Source organism: Lipophrys pholis (assembly GCF_963383615.2).
Source record: "Lipophrys pholis genome assembly, chromosome: 6".
NCBI classification, from domain to species: domain Eukaryota; kingdom Metazoa; phylum Chordata; class Actinopteri; order Blenniiformes; family Blenniidae; genus Lipophrys; species Lipophrys pholis.
In genome coordinates, this window is record NC_137629.1 from 18,782,688 (window position 1) to 18,805,621 (window position 22,934).

The following is a 22,934-nucleotide window of genomic DNA, read 5'->3' on the forward strand; positions in this document are numbered from 1 at the left end:
TCAGTTACTGTAGCTCCTCTTCCTCTGCGCTGCAGCATGCCAGGGAGTGGCTGGGCCAGTCTGACTGTTGTCTTTGGGACTGGGGCTGGGCAGTGGGCTGCACTGCGGACACCAGTGAGGAGTCACCCACCGGAGGACTGAACACTGACCAGAGCAACAAGTCCAAGACACCTTCCGGCTGCAGACATGAGAGTGGGAGCTGCCGCCCTGGCAGGGGGGATTTTTGGGGTGACTGGGACCCTGTGTTTCTTCCTGGCCTTCGGTACAGACTACTGGCTTCTGGCCAGCGACAACTGTGGACCGTATACATGGCCGACGGAATCAACAAGTGTAGTGGGAAATATTACCAATGCAACTGAGGTAGGCTGAATCTGTGTTTGTTCACAAAATAAATAGTAATCTAAGTGTCCGCAGCACAAACTGGTTGGTGACCTTCATGAAAACAAATGCATGATAATGGGAGTCACAGCAGAACATTATTTATAACACTTGAAGATCTCGTGTGTGGACCACAAAAAGCCCAGCGTGGAACCGGATCAGATGCCGTGCAAACTGTGGTGTGTGAGCTATGCCACTACAGGGTATTTAAAGATGCACTGAAGTGCTTTAGTGCGTCACTTCCACAAAGATGAAGATTTGACTGAAGACGAATTTGAAACAATGACTTCATCCCGATGTTCAGTCTGGGTTTAGAAGCATAAGCTCCAAAAAAAAAATGCACTAACTATAGAGCAGGCAAACACTTCTCCAGTGAGTCCGAGCAGTTGGCTAAACAAACATTAGTATTGACTTGACGGCATTAAAGTGAAAGTAAACTTTAAAAAACAGCCCCCCTGATGTTCAGTTAGCATTAGTTAGCTCGTGTTTAGCTCAACCAGGGCCGCCAACTATTCACCTCAACTTAAAGTGACATTTGTTTGTGTTCACACACACATACTGCATACAATAAAAGTACAGTCAGATAATATTTTATCAATACAACATACTTTTTTTTCCTAAATAACCACCAAACCACTGAGACTGGCACAAGTTCACTTTAATCATTATTCCTCGTTGACTATTTAAGGTTTATGAGGTACACATTTGTTGTTTGTGTATATACTTGTTATTAAGTTGTCTTTCAGACTGTTTTTAATGTCTCATTTTCTATCCACCGGCTTGAACTGGACCTCAGGGTGAAATTTGGTTCCACCTCATGTGGTATGAACATTAGGTTTCCTTGTATGACAGTAATGTGTGGTGTGAGAGTGTGATGATGAGAGGTGGCAGGCCTGGCTCCCCCTCACAGCTGAGGCCGTAGTCTCTTTGAACCACCAGAGCCATAAATAAATGTTGGAATTACGTCGTGATGAGGAATTCGAGGACAGAATTGGTTTGAACTCAGATCTGCATTACCACTCAGTTTGAGGATAGTGCAAACTTCTCTTGGGTCCAGCAGAGCAACACTGAAAATATTTCCAACCATTTTACTGCTTTTTTAGTCCACAAATCGACCTTGTATTGTTTTTTTGTGCAAATACATAAAGAGCGGAAACGTGTAGCACACGTGTTGTGAATATGTACGGTGACAATAGTTACTTCGGTCAACATCAATGCATTGATGTTAGATCAATAGCCTCTACTTTAAAACATTTAATCTTTTATTCCCATTCTTTCAACCATGTTTAATCATGGTAAGATTGCATTGTGTACCATCATAAAAGGTCTGGTCCACTTTGTAATCCACAATACAAGACAGGGAAAGTTGATTCCTCCAGCAGAATCTCCCTCTGGGGACATTGCCAGGGTTGGACTTGAGAAAACTCTGACGACTGCACGTGACTGTGATCTTCATGTGTGAAATCAGAGCAGTGGCCCTTTAATTTTCCAGTCTATTCTCCCATGCAGGCTCTGAGAGAAAGCTCACAAAGTGCAAAGTAAGGGATATACTTATGAAAGCTAATCCCCCGGTGAACTCCTCCGTAACATCACAGCCCAACAAAGTCTTTCATTTTCAATAAAAGAGGATGATTAAAGTTGTTGTGTTATTCAGCAACATCAATCATGTTCCTGACAAGCCAGTGGAGAGTCCCGCTCATGCGTGCTTCATAAGTTCCCGGAGAAAACCTCACAGACCAGCAGGCCATAATCAGAACCACGTTTGATGCCGTGGCACCACTGAAGCTCACAATCGCACAGACGCGTGTTGAAAAAACTCACAAGAAATAAAGCTCAGTCCATCTGTAGATATTTGAGCGTCTATCTCTGTGATGTCTGTCTTTCTCCAGATCAAGCCGACGGAGGCCGTCAGTGATGCTCCTTCGGCCCTCACTCTGCACCATGAGGGCTTTTTCTGGCGCTGTGTGTTCCAGGTGGAGCCCACCACTCACGCACTCCTGGCCACGCTGCTCAGTATGTCGGCAAAACCTTCCGCCATGAAAGCTGCTCAAAGTTTTCTTTGGGAGTTTTCCAGTCTTGTGCGCAGCTGTGTGGTCTGTTTGACACGCTGACAAGAGAGAGGAGAGAAAAATATCCAATATGTGGCTATGTGAGGGGAAAAAGTCAAGGACGGCAGGAATAATATACTACCATTTACTTTAGATTATATACAGTTTGGGTTGTTTTTTTAATTCCTAATGATATATACCATATACCATACTTTAACTACTGCTTACCTTGTGATTTGGAGGTTTTGGGGTATTTAAAAAAGAAAAAAAATCTTTCCTTTAACCCTGTTTTTTTCTGTCTTTTTATTCAAAGTAAACCAGCCAGAGTCCAAAGTGTGTATCCATGGTTACCTCTTCCCACTTCCTGTTGCACTGGGACAAGTCCCTCACCCAAATTATGATCCTACAGCAGGTAAACACACCTACAAGCACAGTCTGAGACAATCCACTATCATGGAGAGGTTATTTAGTTCGGACTGGATGTGCTGGCAATGTATGTGCATGTGTCCGCTTTAAATTATCTATTAGTTATCTTTTTTTATATTTATTCTACCCTGTCAACTATATTTTGTACTTTTATCATTTTTTTCTGACTGTTACACTGAGTGGCTGACACTTTATTGTAAACCTAATGACAATATTCTATTCTATTCTATTCTATTCTATTAACAACCCAGGCTGTGGCTGGAATCCACTGTCACAATATAACTTCACTATATTAGTTGACACATCAAGTAATTTGATTAATGAATAATTACCATACTTTTCAACTGACATTAGCACCTAAATGCTTTTTGAAAGCTCTATAATTAAATACATTGCCGTTAATAAGACGCTGATATGTTACTGTCACACAGGTTTTCAAAGTGTAGGAAGACAAGCGCCTCGAGGCTCTAATGTACAATTTCCTCGTCTTTGTCAAATTGTATGATTGAAAATATAAAGTTTTGTTGTGACCTCTAAGCAATAAAAACCTACATCTATACCTAAATCGAGCCTTTATAGATACTCTGCTAATGTCGTTTCACTAAAGTTAAACCAAAAGATTTTGATTACGTTCAAGCATTCCGTTTTTTTTTTTTTTTTAATCATTAATAGTTTCACCCTGAAATTAATTCCTTCTATCGGGATTCCTTCCGAGAAACTAAATGCTGGTTCAAAATAATTAAATATGTATTAAGAAAATAAAATGATTAAAATCAAATAGGTAATCAACACTATATGAAACGTCATGACGCGCCACTGGGAGAGAACCTCATCTTACTTAACTGGAAACAAATGAAACAAACAAAACTGCTCATTTTCCATAATGAAAGAGGTGTATGGGAGAAGGGAAAATGTGAATGTATTGCATCTAACATGCCGAGCATTAGTGTTAACCAAAGTTATTCACTTAGTGGTTACTGTTTTACCCAACTCCTGTTTGCTCATCAGTCCTGTGCTAACTCCTTTTCTCTTGACAACAACGTGAACGAGGCCCGGATGTAACTTGCAACGCATTAACAGGCATAAATAAGGATGCGCTCATGAGCTTTTGTAGTGTTTGTAGTTTATCTCTGCTGTTTTGATGCTGCTTCTTATTGTTGCCAGAAGGCCATAAATCACTTTCAACGCTGCAAATAAACTTTCAAGCATCTTCCCACCAGTACCTTCAGCTGATCCTAATGGCTGAGATACACAGTCTGAACTTCTCAAGTAACCCATTACTTTATATTTTCAGTAACTAGGAGAGCAAATATGCTACTTTTCAAAGAAGTAACTCGCGACATATTGAACTACCTGGAATGAAAATGTAGCAGTGATACAACTTTATGGTTCCTAAATGTTGTGTTAAGTACAAGTTGTTGTTTTTTTTTAAAGGTTTGTTGGTATTTTTTTTTTTTAATTTTTGGAAAACACATTGCAAACCTTCTTATAATTTCTTACAATTAGTTTGAGATGATGTGACTTTTTGTCAGCCTCACATTTCAATGGTGACTGTGTGTTGTGTGTACTCATAAATAAATTACTCTTCCTGTTCCCTGCAGTGTTTCGAGGTTTCTGGACCGTGCTGATAATCCTGGGCTTGGTCTCGGCTCTGGTTGGAGGCTTCTTCCTGGTTTGTGGCGTCCCCTTCATCAGCCACAAGCTCTACAAGCTGGGTGGGGCCTTCCTCATCGCCGCTGGTAAACTATATCTGTGTGTGTGTGTGTGTGTGTGTGTTTGTCTGTGTGTGTGTGTGTGCGTGTGTGTGTGTGCAGTCCACAGCCATGGTGAAATGCAGCACTGCCTGGGGAAAAGGTGAATGCACGGACATGTTTGCATGTTTTCAGGCTCGGCTGCTGTCAGCTGTTCATACCCGTCACATGATAAACACTCTGCTGCACTGTCAGTGCACCAGCAGGTGATACAAAGCCGCAGTGACAGCGCGCCTCTAATACCCCGCCTGTCTCCCCGCAGCCTGCTTGTTCCTGTCCGTGCTTCTGCTCTACGTCCTGTGGATGGAGGTGGTGGACGTGAAGCGTTACATCCTGCAGGAGAGGGGCGACACGTGTCGCGGCGCAGAGGTGTCGGTGCTCTACGGCCTGTCCTTCATGGCGGCGGCGGCCGGCGTGCCGCTGGAGCTAGTCGCCGGCTTGGTTTTCATGCTGGTGGGACGAGCGCTGCGTGGCAGCAAGTGAGAGCCCAGAGCTGACCGCCTGGGCCCGTGGGAGAAAAGAGCGCTGACCTCGTCATGTCCTGCACACTTGTGGGATGTAAATACAAGCGCGACCAACATCGCAACACCGCTTTCTATGGATCGCCCCTTAAACACTATGAAAAACATTATTTACTTGAATATGTCACTGTCACAACTTTGTGCATTGTTGTATTCATGCCACAGTGATGACGGGTGAACCAGCTGTGTCCTGATTCTGGCCCGCGATCAAAGGGTGCAGGGTGAGGAGGGAGTCTGGAATGGCAGGATGAACTGAAGGCGGGGTTGGAGGGTGGGGGTGGAGCAGGAGAGGGACGGATACGGGTGGGATAAAGGGTGAGAGAATTGATGTGCGTGGGGTGGGGGTGGGGGGTATGGGGGGGTGGGGGTGGGGGGGGCAGAAGGGGGCTTTGAGAAATGAACAGCTGTTTGTGGGTTTGGTCGGTGTACAGCCGGGCCAGCCACCTGCCTCCTTCACCCCAATCTCATTTCACTGCTGCATTCAACCCCCCACCCTCCACCCCTCCACCCCTCCACCCCTCCACCTCTCCACCCCCACCCCGCTGCTTTATTTTGGTCTGCCGTGGCCCCCGTCCCATCCCTCAGTTCCACCTCACATGTTTACGCAGACGTTTAAATTCAAAAACCGACAGCCGCTGAAATGGAAATAGAAAAAGAAAACATGCAGATGTAAACAGAACGACACCGATTTCTTATGGGAATTCCTCTCCTTCCCCTCAATGTTATCACGGCGCGAGGAAACACCCAGTTGTGATTGTATCACAACGGCTGCTATATTAGATCAGCCTGCGTTTTCTGAATGGGCATCGAGCGAGTGGACGCTCAATCACACATATCAGCTTTCATCTGCTCTGCTGAGGGACAGAGGTGGTGGAGGGGGGGTGTATTCACTTCAAAGACACACACACACACACACACACACACACACACACACACACACACACACACACACACACACACACACACACACACACACACACACACACACACACACACACACCACACACACACACCACACACACCACATACAGCTGAGTTTTGATTCATGTGAGATTGAGTGTTACACTTTAATTCAGTACCTCAATCATTAAATGTGTGTCAGCTGAGCTTCGCTGCGATTTAACTGTAACTCTCACATGACTGTTATTGCTATTTTATTGTGTTATTTCACGTGTATTTGATATCCAGTACATTTTCTGTGTTCGCTAGTTTCAGCAGTTTTAAAATATGTAAAATATTAATGGCTGGGACACGTTTGAATAAACTGAATAAGAGCTGTGTTTCCTGGAGTGGAAAATGGGCGTTCTTACGTTTGGATTTTACAGCCTGAGACAAATGTGTGATATTGTTCAATATTAAGAAATATGACTTTGTTATATACAAATTTAAAAAAAAGTTTTGAGCTCATGCAGACGAAACTGCAAACAGATGACGTCAGTTTGATGATGATGACTACAAATAAATACATTATAAAGAGACATGGTGTCATTTAAAGACTAATGCTGGTTAGTATGTTTTCCAATACCAAGTTTTAGCTGACTCATAATTTCATTGATCTGCTTCATGTGTATTTACACACAGTCACATTAGTTATCTAGTCCATCCATATATGTTCTGTGGTGGAATCAGTTAATGTAGGTTTAAAACAGCTACAAAATGTATAATAAAGCACAAAAAAAATCATAAAATGTTGTAAAATTGGACTTATACAACTTTACATATGCTACATATTATAGTTTTCTTGTACATACAGCAAACATGTTAAAAACATCAAATAAACGTCTTTATGAAATGTGTTCTCTTCATTTTCAATGGTTAAACGTGTTTTTGCGGCTCCAGACAAATCATACTTGGTTGAAAGTAGAAACAAATGGCTCTTTTGGTCATAAAGGCTGCAGACATTTGTATTCAGCCTATGAGCATGAATATATTGTCGATTAATCAAACCTAAAAAAAAAAAAAACTCCAGAAACATGATGAGTCACAGTTTGGTTCCAAATCGGTGGCAAAATGTATTGAAATCTAACAGACCTGGATACGAACATGAATGGAATTCATCTTAATCTTATTATATTTGCACTCAAAAATCTGAAATAGCAGATGTAAAATCTACTGTAAGATTGTTTGTATTCAGAAATGGTTTACACAAACTTACTTTTACAATGTGTAGCAACGAATCTAACCTTCAATTATGAGCCCTGCTTAATGTGACGAGAAAAATAACTTTCCCTGTGTGGCAGTATGCAAAAACATGGTGAGATTTCCCTTTCGGCCGTGCATCTGCATCACAAGAGGGAGATTACTTGCCATAAATATACAACACCTGAGACAGGCTTAGCAATAACATCAGTAGAAAGTAAATAGAAAGAAGCATTATCCTGCACTGTGTGTGATTTTCCTCTTTAGTGCAAAGCAACAGCCTGGAAACAGAGAGGATCTACTTTCTCTGAGGCAGATGAATGCTGCACCAAAAATCATTTTTTTAATTCTACTTGCACAAATGTTTTTTGGTTTTTTTTCCTATATTATTGATGTTAAAAGATCTTCTCTGACTTGACATTATTTTTACACTGATGCAGTGAAGTTTAATACTGAATATTAGAAAAAATAAAGTTTCTAAAGTTCCTCTTGTTGTATTTTAGGTGCTGATTTAAACAGCCGCAGATGAATTCAATGAATATTTGTTGCACTTACACACTTTTAAACATTATTCTTCGTGTGAGAGGAGACTTTAAATGAGTTGTAAATGGATTGATATGCATGATATTGTCCCTGAAGTGATTTGAAATCACAGACAACTATTTTCAATGAGAAAACAAGTGACCCTGCAGCAGATGGCGGGACATCCACAGAGAGCTGATCTCCACAGCATGAAGTCAGTCTGATGACATGAAGACACAGAACCCTCTCTGAACTTCTGAAGAACTGCTTCTGCTGTTCGATCTGCTGTGGGCTGATTATCTAAAATGTTGTTTACATTATTTGAAAACGTATGGCAACATCTTAAGAATGAGTCCTTACTTGTTGAGTCAAAAACATTTTGGTTGTGCTGAAAACTTGTGCTCACTACTGATTCAGTTATATCTGATTGATAGAAACAACAATACAATATGTATACGATTAAGCATGGAAGTTACACATTTCTTCACAGAGACATGTATTCATTTACACTAAAGAGGAAAATTTAATTCACTTTATTACCTTTATAATCATACTGACTGCAGCTGGCTTTTTCCTTTTTTTTTTCCTTTGCATTTTCCGAGACAACAGGTTTGGAACAGAAAAGTCCTGCATTTGATCAAAAAGCAAATTTACTCATTTATATATGCTTAATTGCTCATATGATAAATGTGCTTTCAAAACAGATATTTGCTACTATTAACTAGTTCTTTTAATTTGTACTTGAGTATGCTTAAAAAGAGTGCTTTCACTTGTTGTTTACTTCCTTGCTGCCTGCGGTTACACAGTCGGCCAGCAGAGGGCTCTCCTGCTCTCCTCTTCCAAAGGAAAACTTCCTGTGCATGCATGGATGGACACAAGGAAGAAATATGAGGGTGCAGTGAGTGGAAAGGAGTGAAGTGAAGGGAAGGAAGGGGAAAGGAAAGGAAGCAATTACTGAGTGGAGTATCGAGCTGGAGCCCTGGCATGTTCACTGACTGTGGCTCTTCCTAATCATAGTTAATTAACTCTTATGTCTCCTCCCCTGTCATCCACAACAATGGAAACACACTATCACTTCATTTAAGGAAGAAATAATCTTGCACTTGAAGAGTCAGCAATTATGCTGTTATTATATAGTTACAGTTAATAATATGCATATGCATATCACATGAATAAAGACATGACACGATAATAAAGTAATAAATGCTTTGGAAATTAACCTTGACAGACCCAAAGAGCCCAAAGTGCATACAATTTGTCAATTAGTGGTAATGAGTGTGTGTGTCATATATATATTTGTGTGTGTGTGTGTGTGTGTGTGTGTGTGTGTGTGTGTGTGTGTGTGTGTAGTCTAAGGTGTGTTGGGGGGGATTATTCGTTACTAATTCCTCTGTGTTTGCTGAAGGTGCAACGTATGTGATCTGTCAGCCGGCAAACAGCAGGATGTGGTCTCACACTGTCGGGGAAATTAACCCGTACGTGGACCCCCTCGCCCCTCTGTCCATCAGAGCACCTGCACTGAATGCTGGTGGGTCCTAATCCAGTCAAAGAGGGGGGGGGGTGGGGGGGTGGGGGGGGAACGACACACTTGGCGAAAGCTCTTTTCCTTCCTTTCTTTAACTCCCTAACTCTCGCGGTGAGCCGATTACCTGCTCTGTGAGTATGGTGTGTGTGTGTGTGTGTTTGTGTGTTTGTTTGTATTATATTCTATGTATGTGTGAGCACCAATTCTTAAGGCCTCAGGCATGGCTCTTCTAGTGTGTGTGTGTGTGTGTGTGTGTGTGTGTGTGTGTGTGTGTGTGTGTGTTCTCTTATGGGCAGACGGACACACTTTCTTCCAGATAAAGGCTTTCTCTCTTGTCAAAAATGACTGCCCTGATAAGAGCTGATATGATGGGAAAAGGCGCGCCTTATGGCATCACTCTTGCTTTTTTTTTTTTTTTTTTTTTTTGTTTCTTTTGTAAAACCCAAATCCCCAGGAACAGCCTCACCCGCCCACCCCCCTCACCCAGTCCACACACACAGTTAATCTGTGTTGGGGGTTATAGTTGAGGTAGAGAGGGAGCAGGTGGAGGGATAAAGACGAGTTGCCGAGTGTTTCTTTTTCTGTTTTGTGTTCGGAATAAAAACGTGTGGTCATATTGAAAGCGTCCCTCAATCGCCACAAACTCCCACTGCACACACACACACACACACACACACACACACACACACACACACACACACACACACACACACACACACACACACACACACACACACACACACACACACACACACACACACACACACACACACACACACACACACACACACACACACACACACACACACACACACACACACACACACACACACACGCAGACAGATTATGTCTCAGACAGTCAGAGCTCCTGCCTTCAATTAACCTCACAAAGACAGGATCACTTACACACACGTGATGATGATAGCAGGGGGGAGCTGTTGAACAAGGTGTGTGTGTGTGTGTGTGTGTGTGTGTGTGTGTGTGTGTGTGTGTGTGTGTGTGTGTGTGTGTGTGTGTGTGTGTGTGTGCTCATTTCACGGGGTCCCCCACATACACTGCAGTGTTTTAGGGTTAAAATCCGGGGTACTGTAAGTGAGGGCAAGCAGCAGGGGAATGTATCCTGTGCACAAGACGATCTACAACAATGGAGGACTTATTAGTGGAGGACAAAATGTGATATGTTCAGTCATACAGCGTGTGACACTCCATCCATTGTTTGCAACATATGCTGTTCAAAAAAAATGAAAACCGCAAAATTTCAAGGTGACACTTGAATGTCGAGTGAACGGTGAAGGGAATGAAAATTGGGGCGTGAAGAAAAAGGGCAACAGCTTGTCTTTAGATTCAGCAGGAAAATATTAATTGGCTAATACAAAGGAAGTTTTGTTTTTCAGTGGAATGTCTTGAACAGCTCACAGTTTTGTCTCTATTTTTGGCTTTAACCTATGAAAACACTACTTCCTATGTGAGTTTTGTGGCGAGTTATTTCAGCTTCAGCATCCCGCGGACAAAGTGTCTCGTCTCATGAACTGGCAGCGTCTACAACAAACCTCTGTGAAAGCTCAAATTTAACACAATTTATTTATTTTTTTGCTCTCTTCTCATACTTATCATGTAGCTTTTCGCTCGCCTACAGCACTATAAGCTTAGCACATTACATTCCATCGCTTTGTTTGTGATTCAAAGATACATTTCATTCAGTTTGTTTAGGTTTAAGCTCCCAATTTTAGGTTCAGTTTTTCAGTTAACTTCACAGGATTACGCAACTTCTGTTCCTGGTTTATCTTTCGCTGAGATACAATCAGCAGTTTTGCAGAGGCGTGTGTCTTCCATATAAAGCTGCCTCCAAACGTGCGTCCTGTTCCTTTTGTTAAATGCATCTCCTGCCAACGTTCCAACAACTGTGGCTGCGAACAGTTACACATCTGGGATCTGTGGAATCAATGATTGGTTAAAAAAAAAAACTCCAAACAATAACATTCAGTGTGCATATCGACTGTTTTAGAATTGATAATATGTTTTCCTGTCACTCAGACTGTTGTCCTTTTACCTTCACATATCTATTCTACTTAGAGATGGACTGACTGTGGAAACAAAACCTATTGCCCAGTGGTCGTCACCTCTGCTTTGCTTTATCATCTTCTTTTCTATCATTTTTAAACTGCCTGTGTGTGAGACGCTAGACAAATAAATATTGTTGGCCAACTTGCCAGATGATCAGCTAAACTGATTTTCATTCTTCTGCCGGGCTGCTGACTCTCGTCTGACTCCAAACAAAACGATCTCAAAGCGTGGAAAGGTTTTTATTTTGTAAACGCGCCACCTCCTCGACTTTGACATGAGCAGTTCCTGTTAAATGCCACATGTCCTCGTCTTTGTCACATTTTAAGATCTCAATGACTCTTAAGATCCACCGGCAACAAAAAGCCCAACTCTGGTGATGCGAGCACGAGGCTTTCATTGTGAAATGATCTTGTAAATCCCGATATTTTACTCTTTTAAAAATGTACATATTTAATAAACTGATTAATTAATATTTCATGGCCATTAAATAGTAATTTGTTGCCGCAAAATACAAATTTGTGGCTGATTTCTTTTTTTTATTTCAGATGTCATGTCTTTACTCTCCATTCATTCTCGTTTTTGAATCTGAATTTCTTCTTAGAAGTTAATGTGGGGAAAACCTGTGAAAAGGCCTTCCCCTGACCACCTGACGTCTTCAGCTGCTAAACCCCCTGCAGCTCTCTGGCGCCCCCCGGAGGAGTGGGAGGGCACTTTGATCGTTCTAACCACTCAACTTCAGTTGTTTTTACAATAATAGAAGGTATTTCGACTTTATTTGCGAAAGTGAAATGGTTGGTGACTTGCTGTAATGTGAATAATGTAACGACTCTCTATACTCAAAGCCTGCCTGGTTCAGAGCTTATAGGGCTTGTCCACACGAGAACGCCGTTTCTTGTAAACAAATCATTTTTGGCCGATCAACGTTTTTTTTAATGGGTCCCAGAGAAGGGACATTTAAAAACGCTGGCTTGACTTTGAGGTGTGCACAGGAGGCAAAGACGCACAGTTTTGGAAAACGATGATGTGACTCTTCTACTCCTCGCGTCATGAAATAAATGGTGTATTTCCCCCGTTTGCATTGGAAAATGATGTTTTATTCACAGTGAGTACAGGTCACCAGAATGATGCTGTCATTCTAAACATCTCGGAAATGATCAAACATAAAATAAGAGACAAATGTATGTATGCAGCAACCATTGAGGTATAAACTGCCAGTAATGTAATTTTGGTCATTTTGAATGTAAGAGAGAGAGAGAGAGAGAGAGAGAAAGAGAGAGAGAGAGATAGAGAGAGAGAGAAAGAGAGAGAGAGAGAGAGAGAGAGATCCACAATGAATGAGAATGACCACTATGCGAGCTACCATACTTGTTTTTCAAAAGAAAACCTGCAAAGAAAAAGTTTATATTTCCAAGAACTGCACCGACTTATGTGTTATTACAATATTGCTTGTTGTTATTACAGAATTATTTGTCAATACTGATACTTATCGTTTTAACTCATTTGATTATTGGCTAAATGTTATTACGACAATGACTCAAATATCCTATTATACTGTTGGCAAGTTTTTTTTATTCGCATTACTAAATTAAAGTGGGCAGAATTATGACATTACTGGCAGGTATTATGTTATGGGCCATTATTACATTACTGGTTATTCTAAACCTTGTTGCAACAGACACTTGCACCGAATGATATCAACAGTCTTATTGAAATAAAAATCGAAGCTTCGTTCTTGAAATACAAGCAGTTCTGCTCAGTTTTACACCTTTCTTACTCATGTTATTGTAATTAATGACAAATGATAGAGTTAATAATACTTTTTTTGATTTTTAAAAGTTTCAGGTAAAAACTGACCCTATTTTCATGTGTTACAGTGGAGCGTCATATTATAGTTTGGATTAGTGTTACCTCCTCTTCGGGAGAATTTTTTCTTTTTTTTTTTCAAATGAAGAACTAGCATTTCTAAAACTCTTGGCAAGCTGAAGTGCAGAGTTGGCGGCCCTGGCGAGCGAGCTGGATAGGTGAGGCTTGTGTTTTTGCGGAGTCCACGTTACCCCGTCCTGCTGAGGAGCTTTTGTTGCGTGTTGTCTAACATCACCATCTTTCCCCTCATTTCACACAGAAGTGCTAAATTTACCAAGAGTGCCAATTATCGAGCAGTGGGGAACACCCTTGATAATTCAATGTCTTGGAAAGACAGTGGGCTCACACGGCGAAACACCAGCGTGACGAATTAAATACATAACTTCAATCATTTTTGTTGCCTTCCTCATTCACCTGCTGCTGATCTGCTTGGGGAGCACAAAGCTGTTCTGGACCACTTTGTGCTTTGGCATGACTGAAGCTACCTGGGTAGGACACACAAATCACCGTGCACACACACACACACACACACACACACACACACACACACACTGTTCACTCTTGGAGCGGAAACAGCGCGGCGCATGTGAACAGTGAATAAATAAATTCCACGACATAAAATAGAAGCTCTGTGTGGACAGACAGAACAGAGGAGACACCGCTTTGGGCTCGTGTCTCAACCGTTTCTCTACAGTATGTCTTTATTTTCCTTTAACAACCCTAACACACACACACACACACATACACACACACGCACACACATACACAAAAACAACATTACTCTCCCCAGCTCCTTCATTTCTGCTGAAGGAGAGGAAGAGGAGACGGAGAGGAGAGGAGGAGGGGGACTGCGATTAGTTTCAGGGTTGTAGCCCGGATGATTGGCAGCTGGCAGCATATGGAGCTGTGAGGAAGGTTTGCCCACGCTCACTTCTGAGGAAACAAATATTTGCCTGAAGGGGAGAGAGAGAGAGAGAGAGAGAGAGAGGGAGGGAGTGAGAGAAAAAAAAATATTAATTAGTTTGCAGACGCACTGAGAGATAAAAGTCGGCAAGACGTACCCATCAAAAGGCTGCAGAGTTAGCTGCAAAATGGAAATTTTCCCCAAGTTGACAGATCCAGTGGGCTGCCGGCGGAGCTGAGGGTGAGAATACATGTGAGCCGGGGAGGGAGCCGAGGTGCACACACACCACCAACCCGACATGGAGTCGACATTAACATCTGTGCATACGTTAACGTATTCTGAGTGGAATTAACATTGAGGCGGGCATCTTCCACACTCCTCTAGCCCTTTCAATTATTTCTTAATTACCGTCTCCACATCCAAACGCAGTTGTGTGGAGACACAGTCAACACATTAGTGCCTCATCAAACGCACTCAAGGTAAACACCAGGAATCCAGACTTTCTCCAAACCAGCCGGAGAAAACTGGGACTGTGTGGGAAGGCGGGTTGTTTCACACTCCTATATGTGATGGTTCATACACAGGAAACACATGTATACACTGCGAACAACAGGTTCGTGCATTTTTAAGGAAAATGTGAGAATTGATGTGTACTCTGATTACAATTTTGCATCTGTGGGCCATTTAACATTTCTTAAAGTGTGTGACAATAAAACAAAGGACTATACTATTGAATAGGAGCAGTATTAGTTATTAGAGGTCTGTCTGGATGAATCGGTTTTGAGCTTTGATTTTTAAAGGCAGGAACAGATAATAAAGACCGTCTGCACCTCATCCTCAAGGTTTGATGATCTTAAATCCCGGCTTTGTTTACAAAGTACGAACATTTCAGAGACAATACTATTTGTCCAGTTTCATGGTGAAGTCTATTAAGAAAAGTGCAAATTACTCATAAACACATTTGTCACAAGGAAGAAAAACAAGGCTGTCGCGTTCAACTACTGTCGCAATAAGGGCATAAATCATGAAGTTGTACTACTTTGTGAGGTCTCGGTCATTTTAAAAAATTACAACCTGAATCTAAAGAGCTATTTCTTGAAAATGATTAATTTTGTCACATTCAAAGACCTTTGTGCAATGATATCCCATTGTTAAAAATGTAAAAAGTATTCATCAGCATCGTGCAGGACTTTCCTTGGAATCATTTGAGGTCAATTAGATAACTGAAATGCCTTTTGCCAAGCAAAATCTTAACGCTGAACGTTGAGTTTGACATGAATGTGGCGAGATTCGTGTCTGATGTTCCCAAGATATTATAATCATCAGTGGCACTAGGATACAGGTACGATACCTTCAGCTGTGACGGGCACAGAAACATAAAGAAACTCTTATCAAAAGAAGTAAATCGTTAGTAATGATGGCTCAATTAAAATCATGTTTGTACTGAGACCGATCCTAAAGATTCTGCACATGGAACCCATCCTACATGAGTCACTGACCTAAATACTGTAATATTTACTCATCCAACAAAATTCCCAGCTTGTAAGCGTTTTTTTCCCCCGTGAAGTTTCAATCCAGTGAATTAAATACAAAATACACACCTATATGTCTTCCTACTGCTTCCACTATATTAAGCTATTAACAAAGACTCAAACTTTTTTCTGAACTCTGGAAAAGTAAGCAAATATGCACTTTCTCCCCCATTAAACTGATCCTTTATATCATTATATCTACAAACCGAGTAGTTTCTGTCTTTGTTATTCCTACGACACAACAATCCTCTGGGGCAACAATTAAAATGAACCCAACTACACCAAATAAACAAAGTAAAACAAACACACCTATTTCTATTTTCTCCTCAGCACATTAATTGTTGATAAAGAAAAAACAACTTCATCTGTAATCTCACAAACCACTGAATTCACTAATCAGGCCCTTTTTTCTTCTTTTTTTTTTGCCAATAAGGAAAAAGGCACTTGAAAGGGACTTGCTCTGCTTTGATACGTGGCGTTCAGGCACTGACCATGGGATTATGCAGCACCGATAAGGTAATTAACAGACTATGATAGTGTAATTAAGCAACATCTGAGAAGAAAGGCTGCTGGAGTGGCGCGTTGGTGTGGGCGCACATCAAAGCCCGTGGCACTGCTTTAAAGGCAGACTGGCTGTGCAGAACATTTGGTTTAGCACGGTTCCTCTTCTGAGGCGTCACTGAAGGAAAGCTTGTCAGGCCATTGAGAATTAGCTGACAACACAAAATAACTTTATTGTGATGGAAATAAAATGCGTTTTTCTTTTTTTTAAATTTTTTATTTGAGGGGAGGAGGGGCAATTTGGTTGTATAAAATGGACAGAGATCATATCGAGGGAACACAGAGGCGGTAACTGATAGCTCTATTGTTAGAGAGCCAAATGGTGCCTCTCCGTCTATCGCTGCAGTCTCGACAGATTTCGCTGAATAAATGGAACTTGCATGAATTCACTTAGGTATTTACCTTGCTTTGCTTTATTGAGAATGCATCTTTGTGGGGTTCTGCGTCGGGCCTCGCGCTCCCTCCCTCTCCCTCTGTGTGCACTGAACCAGCACAAATTCGGTTTTATTGTATTTATTTGTTTATTTACTCTTATCTCTTTTCCATTTCAGAGGCTTCCTATCAGAGACCTGCAAACCTCAGAAGCCGAGTGGCAGGGGAACGGCGGGTTTACATTTGTGTGTGTGTCTGTGTGTGTGTGTGTGTGTACAGAGTGCATGTGTGTTTCAGGATAAAATTAAAATACAAATAGAAAGGAAACATTGGAATCATCACTTTTGTTATCGCCAGCTATACGGTTTACAGCTCCCACTGTTAACAAACTCCTCCGGGGTGATGAAACAGAGCGCTGAAATGTACTCACTTCATGAGTCACAGAAATTCTTTAAAGTAATATTATAAACACTTGGTGAGAGCGTGAGACACATTGTCGGCATTGCATTGGAATGAAAACGACAGTGCATCCAACATTAAAGAGCTGCGCTTCAGAAGGGTACATTCACAGAGTGAGTAAACATCAGAGCCAAGTCGGCAGTAGCACTCCGACACATTTGATATTCTAGTTTAACACGCAGCTGATCTGCCAAATATTTCCCCCAAAATATTATTTGTACTGGACAATCCCCTCTAACTTCCCACTTATAAATGAAAAGCGTTTGAATGAAGTTTTAATGGAACCACAAACTGTGAGGGTGGAAGATGGACCACTTTACCAACTGAGCCACAGACGCCTGAAAACTTTGCTGACAGAGGTTTACCACAGCAGATCTTCGGACTGTTCAATGTTTTAAGGGAATAGACGTTGTTGTTTCAGAAGAGTTAGGCATTTACACAGCAATGTTTTTAAAAACCGGAGAAACCCTGAAAGCGATGAAGTCTGCAAGTCGGTGTTGTTTGTTTTTGTAATGAAGTCACAAACATGCGTGCAGATAACAACACACTATAAACATTAACAATGTCAAGAACACAGATATTCGTATGGACATTTCCACAGAGCGTTTTTGAAAAGTTCCACCTTGGAAGCCATTCTCAAAACGATGTGCTTTCAGTGGCTCCGACCAACATCGGTGTGTAAACGGACCCCCAAAACACCCAAAAGGCCTGAGAAAGTCAGGATATCAAATTTTTCAAAGGACATCCTGCTTTTACTTTACGTCCCACAGACACCAAACTTCTAATTCAAACAAATTCAAGGTGTGTCTGTTGGTAACTTTTGTTAGAAGCATTAGCATCACACTGTGTTCATAGTACCTACAGTGGATTAGCTGGTTGAAGTGGTTCTCTTTATGTGAAAAATATTTGTAGATGAAGCTGACTTCAGTTACTATTTCACAAAACTTTGAAAGAAACCTAAACATGTTTGTCTCCATAGTGTCATGACACTTAGTCCATGTTCTCCTGGGACTTGGTAGTTTTATGGCTGTGAGTTGCCTGTAATAGCAACTCTACTTCATCTTCTGTCTATACAAATATCCTTGTACTTGTCATTGGTAATGTTTATAGTTGAAAAAACTTATAAAAAACAAACAAACATGTGTTTTCACTTGAGCTGTTGTCATGTAAACTGGGTTTCAGCAAATTGAAGCATCGGACATTTATCTAAGCGGTTGTGTCTCACCACTTCCTCTTTATATAGATCATTGAGCATCTTCCCTCCCCCTACCTGATGCCTTAAACTGTTTACTTTAGCTGAACAGCAATAATTAAATAGATGTAACTTCACTTGTTTTCTCAGATAAACACTAAAACGACAGTACAACCAAAACTATTAGGAGTGTTTGTTTTAGTTTGCCCATGCCAGATGAAGCGGACTGTCTGGTCTTAATCAGTGGGAGCAGACTGAAGCAAAAAGTTTCTCAGCAATAGTTTTGTAGTGTTTATACATGAGGGGAAAAAACGCAGCACCGCAGGTTATTCCACACTGAAGCCAATTGTGGGTGTTTAATCCGCTGTAACCTTTCATTCCTCTTCTGCCTGTGTGTGTTTGACTTTGTTTGCTCGTATGCTGAAGGATTAGGAAGGTACAGTGAAGACGCATGAAGTGTGATCAGTCACTGTCTCATTATCACCACCGGCGTCCTCGTCTCTCACGCCGCATGCTCCAGTGTTGGTGTGTTCGCCGGTCCGCTCAGGAGGAGAAAGCCAGCGATCTCGCCCTGGATCTGAACTGCCTCTCTTTGATCTCCAGAAGCCAAACAGGGAGAGAGACGCTCGCCCCTCACAGAGCGGATTAAATATCCCTGAGTCGGGACATCACAACTCCCTCTCACCTCCCTCTACCCCTCTTTCCTCCGCTCCCTTCCTCCTCACGTCTACCCTGGTTATCACTGAGTCTCCAGAGGGGCTGGGGGGGGGGGGGGGGGGGGGGGGGGGGCAGCCAGCCAGCCAACAAGGATGAAGAAGAGGAGGAGAACAGAAAGTAAAGGAGAGATTGTGCAGTCTTTTTAAAGCCGAGAGGACATCTGCGTCCGCAAGGACTCTGACTGTTTCACCCACACAGGTCAAAGTCCGGATAGGTCACGGTTCTGCCCCCGGGGGGGGTTGTGTGTATGTGCTTATTTTCAGAGGTGTTGTCTGGGTCAGGAGGGAACAGCCGGGATCTCACATCGGGCAGGATTTATCTAAGAGTTAGTAGGTTGTCAGAATGAAGAGGGTTTGCTTAAGAGAGTGGCGCGGAGGGGGTGCAGGGGGAGGGAGTGATGCTGAAGCAACCAGATGAAGGAGTGCAGGAGGTCTGAGCTGTTGTGCTAACCCCCATACACTCAGAGGTGCCCCTCTCTGCTTCCGTCCCCTACACTCCTCCGAGGAAAACTTTACTCTCTCACCGAAAAAGACCAGAGACCACTCTTGTTTGTTTCAGTGTTTCTGTTTTAGGGCTGAAGGTGTCAGCGCGGCGTTAACGTGCAGGGGAACGGGAATAACAGGTGCTGAGTCGAGGAAAATAAACTCTCCAACTAGTAGAACAGAGCCTTTTCTGTGAAGATTCAGACCCTTTTAACACAAACACGGACCATTTGCTGTTTCAGGAGTTTCAGGAGCGGCTTTTTAATGAGACTGGAACGAAGGAGGACATCAGTTGGCCGATCCAAAAGATTTAATATAAAATTATTCCATCCATCCGTCTCTCATTCTGCTTCATCCAGTTCAGGGTCCCCGGAAATTTTGCATGACATTTACTGACAATTAGATCATTGCAGGACTTTACACCGTTGGCCTTTAATGACATAGCTTCATACTTGGATCCCTCCAATGTATTTTTGGAGTATAAAAAGCAAATTTCTGCCTCTGATGGATGTTTTGGTTTCTTAAACAAGACACTGAGATGTATTTAGAGCTGTTAATTAATATGATTAATTTATAAATAAGTTAAAGAAAATGACAGGCAAGCAGTGAAACGACATCTGACTGTGGTTGTATAAAGAAAATCATCCATTCAGCTTCTACCCAATTCAAGATCACTGGATTATGACTATGGGCAATTTTAGGGTCATCAATGAACGTCACGTGGATGTTTTAGAATCATGGGAGGAAATCAGAGAACCTGGATAATGGGGAGAACATGAAGAACATCTGAATTTCACACAATAATCCACTAACCACTACTCATCCATGTGGCTGGTGTAAAAGTTAATTCATATAATAGTCTCCTTCAGGTCACATTGATTTTTTTTTTTTAATTGTGTGGGGATGGTTCTCCCCTCAGAGAGCTGGGAATACACTGTCCTCCCTATCTTAATCATTTCAATGATATAATTGCATGTTTTATTAATATAAATACACAATTCATATTTTAATTAACTATGTTTCTCATGATTATTCCCAGAAAATGTTAAGGAAAAAAGTGATATTTTGGGGGGAAAAGGGCATTCCTTTGACCCCGAACAGTCCTGGACACCTTGAATAAATGAACATGCTTGGAGTTGGACACATTTGCATTTACACATACAATATATTAATTCAGGCAAAGCAAGTAAGTATACCAAAACTTTTTCATGAAAACCGGCAAATTTTTCATTCAGGTTTAACAGTTTTATATATAAACCTTAAACCCCATTTGAAACACATCTTCATGAGAATAATTGTACATGAAAAGATTCATTCAAATCCGTTTGTGTCAGTTGTGATATTCCACCAGTCTGTCACTGTCCTGTGTTCAGAATCGAAAGTGTATCAATGGCTTGCAGAGTGTTATCTGCCTCACACAGAAATAGCTCCATAGGCCTGTGGCTCTCCTTATCTAGCTCCTGATTAAACATAATTACTCCTTATGCAGCGCAGCTTGAGCAGGGATGAAAACAGTGTAACAGGAAACCAGAGGAACGTCTGTGCAGGAACACACACACACACACACAGTACAGGTCAGGACAGTTGAACGGGGAAATTTTTAAATGTACCGAAAATCGATTACAGTGGAGAAGTGGTTTGCATCTTTTTACTCAAAACTAGAATATTCATGTTCATACTGGTGGGGAATTCTGTGTCGACTTTGCATGTTCTACCTGAAGGTTTTCTCTGGTTCCCTCCCACGGAACAAAATCACATGTTTGTGTTTGTTGTTTCTAAATTTGATTGAAGGTGCAAGGGTCAATTGAAGACGTGAAGAAATCGGTGGGGGTTAACTTTATTAGATGAGACAACATTGGCAATTGACAAAAAAATTTAATAAAAGACAGATTTTAAATGAAATGTCTATAATTAGCACAGAAGGTGGTAAGTTTCCATTGCCTCGAGATCTCAGCAGCCATTAACTAATATATCATATAAAACAAAAAGGAAACACAGGATCAACGGTAAATTACTATTTGGCATTAGTCCAAACATGCAGCCGGATGAGGGGTGGGGGTTGGGTTCAAATTGAGAGAAAGGGGACTCGTCCTTAGACACTTTGAAAACCACTGAAAGACACAAAACCACAGAAAAAGAAAATTTGAGTCCCCCATGTGTGCGTGTTTTTTCTTTCTTTCGTGTCTCCTGTATCTTTCTTTGGTGACAAATCATTCCTTTGAAGTTGGAGGCAAAATACACGAACGGAGCCTTTTATCCATCTTCTGCATTCATTACATGTGTAATTTGGAACTTTTCCAGGGATCTGAGGATGCGTGGCATACAGAGTAACACCACTAATGACCCGTGGGGACAGTGTTGAGCAGTGCCAACTCATGTGTGACCAGCGACAAGAACAAGGAAGACAATGGAACTTGGAAGATGGCAGAAATGTTTATACCTTCAGGGAAAGAAAGAAATGTGGATACAAACATATCTACATGGCCCTAATGTCAGGACAAAGAATGAAGACATTATAAATGTCTTCATGAAGAAAGTTGAAAACATAAGACAACAATTTATGCATCCTGAGATGAAATTTTAAATATTTATTTCAGCCGTTTTAACCTGTTTGGTTTAGAAACATTGTGCCACACTTAAACAACAAGCACTGCCCAACGTGAACTGCCTTCCATGACTCCTCATCTCATTTCTGCATGTGATCCTTTTTCAAACAATGGTTGACTTGTCACTTTCTTAATAGTCACATCAGAAAATCTGAGTTTGTTTTTTTTCTTTGCTTGATCCTTTAGTGTGAGGTTGCGCACATTCAGTACGTCCAAGTGTGTTTTTTCTACCATCACCTTCAGTCGAGCAGAAGTGGGGGTCAGATCCTTCTACGAGGGGTTAATACAATCACCATTACCACTTCCTGCCGCCGTGCCGGGCCGGCGGAGGCACGGCCAGGGAGGCAAACGTGGGGGTAGGGAGGAGGAGGATGAGAGAGGCAGCAAGGGCAGACAGAGGAAGGGGCAACTCTGACATGACAATGACAAATTGCCTTGTATTTATTCAAATGGTGTAACTTGATCTTTTGGCTGCGTTGTAATGCGTGTTTTCAGAGAGTTTGACCCCGCTGATGAGTTAACGCTAACGAGCTCATAAAGAGGAGAAGCCAAGGTGAGCAGGAGACAATGGACTTGAGCCGAGGCCTGACTGACAGGAACAACATTCTAATAGACAAGTGGGGAAACAAGCACTCCTGCAAGTTAACTGATCACAGTGTTTACTGTTGGGTTTTTATAGAGTTCGCCATAATTAGAGGTAAATGTGCATCTTCAAAAAGCGCCCACCGGTTTAACCACTGATGTGTCATACCATTTAAAATGTACCAGCTTGAAAACTTTAGGGTAAATATCAAGCTACATTCACTTCTGCTTGTGAGTAGAGACTTCAAAACAAAAAACAAATATCTAATCTAATACAGGGTTGTGGCTCT

At 41.7% G+C, this 22,934-nt stretch overlaps 1 protein-coding gene across 1 annotated transcript; it reads left to right on the forward strand.

Annotated features, from left to right (window-relative positions):
• The first annotated feature begins 16 nt into the window (after positions 1-16).
• On the forward strand, positions 17-5,318 carry LOC308110666 (transmembrane protein 182-like). Its single transcript, XM_080465104.1, has 5 exons — positions 17-360; positions 2,268-2,391; positions 2,740-2,838; positions 4,454-4,591; positions 4,866-5,318. Exons 1-5 carry the CDS (start codon positions 187-189, stop codon positions 5,084-5,086), a joined length of 756 nt encoding a protein of 251 aa, XP_080321230.1. The 5' UTR covers positions 17-186; the 3' UTR covers positions 5,087-5,318.
• The last annotated feature ends 17,616 nt before the right edge of the window (positions 5,319-22,934 follow it).